General features: G+C 46.5%; 1 protein-coding gene across 1 annotated transcript in view; it reads right to left on the bottom strand.

Moving 5' to 3' along the window:
- Positions 1-6: 6 nt before the first annotated feature.
- LOC103383471 (collagen alpha-1(XI) chain-like) overlaps positions 7-1,720 on the bottom strand; it is a 36,726-nt gene continuing 35,012 nt past the window's right edge. Inside the window, exons 63-66 of the mRNA XM_008316603.3 lie at positions 1,515-1,627; positions 1,180-1,248; positions 474-707; positions 7-383 (exon numbers count right to left, since the gene is read on the bottom strand). Of these exons, the coding sequence (XP_008314825.2) occupies positions 237-383; positions 474-707; positions 1,180-1,248; positions 1,515-1,627 (563 nt within the window). The 3' untranslated portion in view covers positions 7-236. The remainder of the gene's footprint in view (positions 384-473; positions 708-1,179; positions 1,249-1,514; positions 1,628-1,720) is intronic.

Raw genomic sequence — 1,720 nt, 5'->3', positions numbered from 1 at the left:
GGGGGGTTTGTGTTCACTGAGAAAACACAGCACATGGAAATGATGAAGGTCAGTGATGAAGGTCAGTGATGAAGGTCAGTGATGAATAAATGAGTGTGACTTTGACTCTTGTCTGATTGGACAACACTGACGTATAAATACATGTCGTGGCGGACAGTCTGTCTTGTAAGTAGTTTTTACTCCCTGCATGTTGAACGTGTCCGTGTCCTCAGTATTAAATTAAACTCCAGGCTCAGTTAACCGTTGTAGCAGACGGGGCCAACTTGGAAACCAAACTTCTGGCTCCCGTTTCCAAAATCGGACACAGCCACATCGACGATGGGGAGCGTTCCAGACTGTGGTGCGTCAAATTCCAACACTGTCCTCTCCTGTCCTGAGCGTGTCTGTGGGGGAGAGAGGGAGGGAGAGAGTCAGGAAGTGGGAGTAAATGTCTGCGTCCCTCCGTCGTATTCACACGCCCCCCCCCCACTCACCTGACAGCCGTCGTACAGTGCGCTGATGTAATGCGTGTTCTCGTGGGTCAACTCCTCCCCGTCTCCTCCCATGAAGCGCAGTGCGTGTTCGTGGCCGTAGGTGGCGGTGTGCAGCCACGCGGCGGAGTTCAGACAGTGGTAGGTGAAGGTCTGCTTGGCCGTGGCGCTCAGCAGCTTCAGGAAGGTCAGCTGGACGATGTGGACGGGGACGCCATCTGATCCAGAGTAAGAAAACTGGAAACCACACAGTTTGATTTGAATCTTGAAACAAATAATAAGAAAAACCAGCAGACAGGAAGTCCAGTCTGGTGCTGATTCACCGGGAATCACCACCGTTCAGTTTTCTGATCCTGATCACTGTTTGGTCTGGATGTTGACTCAGCCGACATGAGCTGAGACTGTAACTGGACGTGGTCCTTGTGCAGACGACAGAGTAAAGCTTGTGATCCAGTAAACAGCAAATATAAACACATTGATGTTTACTACATACTGATTTAATGGGTTTAATATTTAAATATGTTCATTATGGTGTATGTTCTCATCAAAGTGACCAAAACTATAAATTGATGAAATAAAATGAATATCTGAACAAATCTGTCCTCGTTAGCGTTAGCGTTAGCGTTAGAGAACGAGGCTGATGAAAAGGAGGAGAAATATCTGCGACTACAGTACTGTGTACTACAACAGTCAACCAGTCACACTGTACCTGTTTCCCTTTCCTGAACGTACTGTACCAGGTGCCTGGTTTCTCTCCCTTCCATCCAGCCAACTTCACCTGAGCACGAAAAGAAGAAAAAGAATCTGTTCACTTGTTATTTCACACAAGAAAGACGAGACACAAAAACAAAAACAGGAGTGTTTTCTCCCTGCTCCACAGTAGGACACACACACACACACACACACATATATACAGTTATATACATACTGTATATATATATATATATATACAGTACATACACAGTATTTATACAGTATTTATACAGTGTACATTCAGTGTTTGTGAGCAGAAGTATCAGGGTCTGTGTGTGATGGTGAACTCACCGACTGGAACTTCCTGTCAGGAGAGAGACACGTCTCTCCCTCAGCTGTGAAGTTACAGAACACTTTGAAGGAGTCTCGGTGACAGCCCTGGTTAGGGTCGATCCAGTATTCACCTGGGCAGGAAGGCAGGAGAGGGCAAAGGTCAAACGAATCTGGTCTTCTTCACCTTACTGAACAGATTTGTATCAGTGACTGTCCAGTGACTG

This window comes from Cynoglossus semilaevis, chromosome 9 (assembly GCF_000523025.1).
Source record: "Cynoglossus semilaevis isolate Cse_v1.0 chromosome 9, Cse_v1.0, whole genome shotgun sequence".
In the NCBI taxonomy this organism is placed as follows: domain Eukaryota; kingdom Metazoa; phylum Chordata; class Actinopteri; order Pleuronectiformes; family Cynoglossidae; genus Cynoglossus; species Cynoglossus semilaevis.
This window is presented reverse-complemented; position numbering and strand designations above follow the sequence as displayed.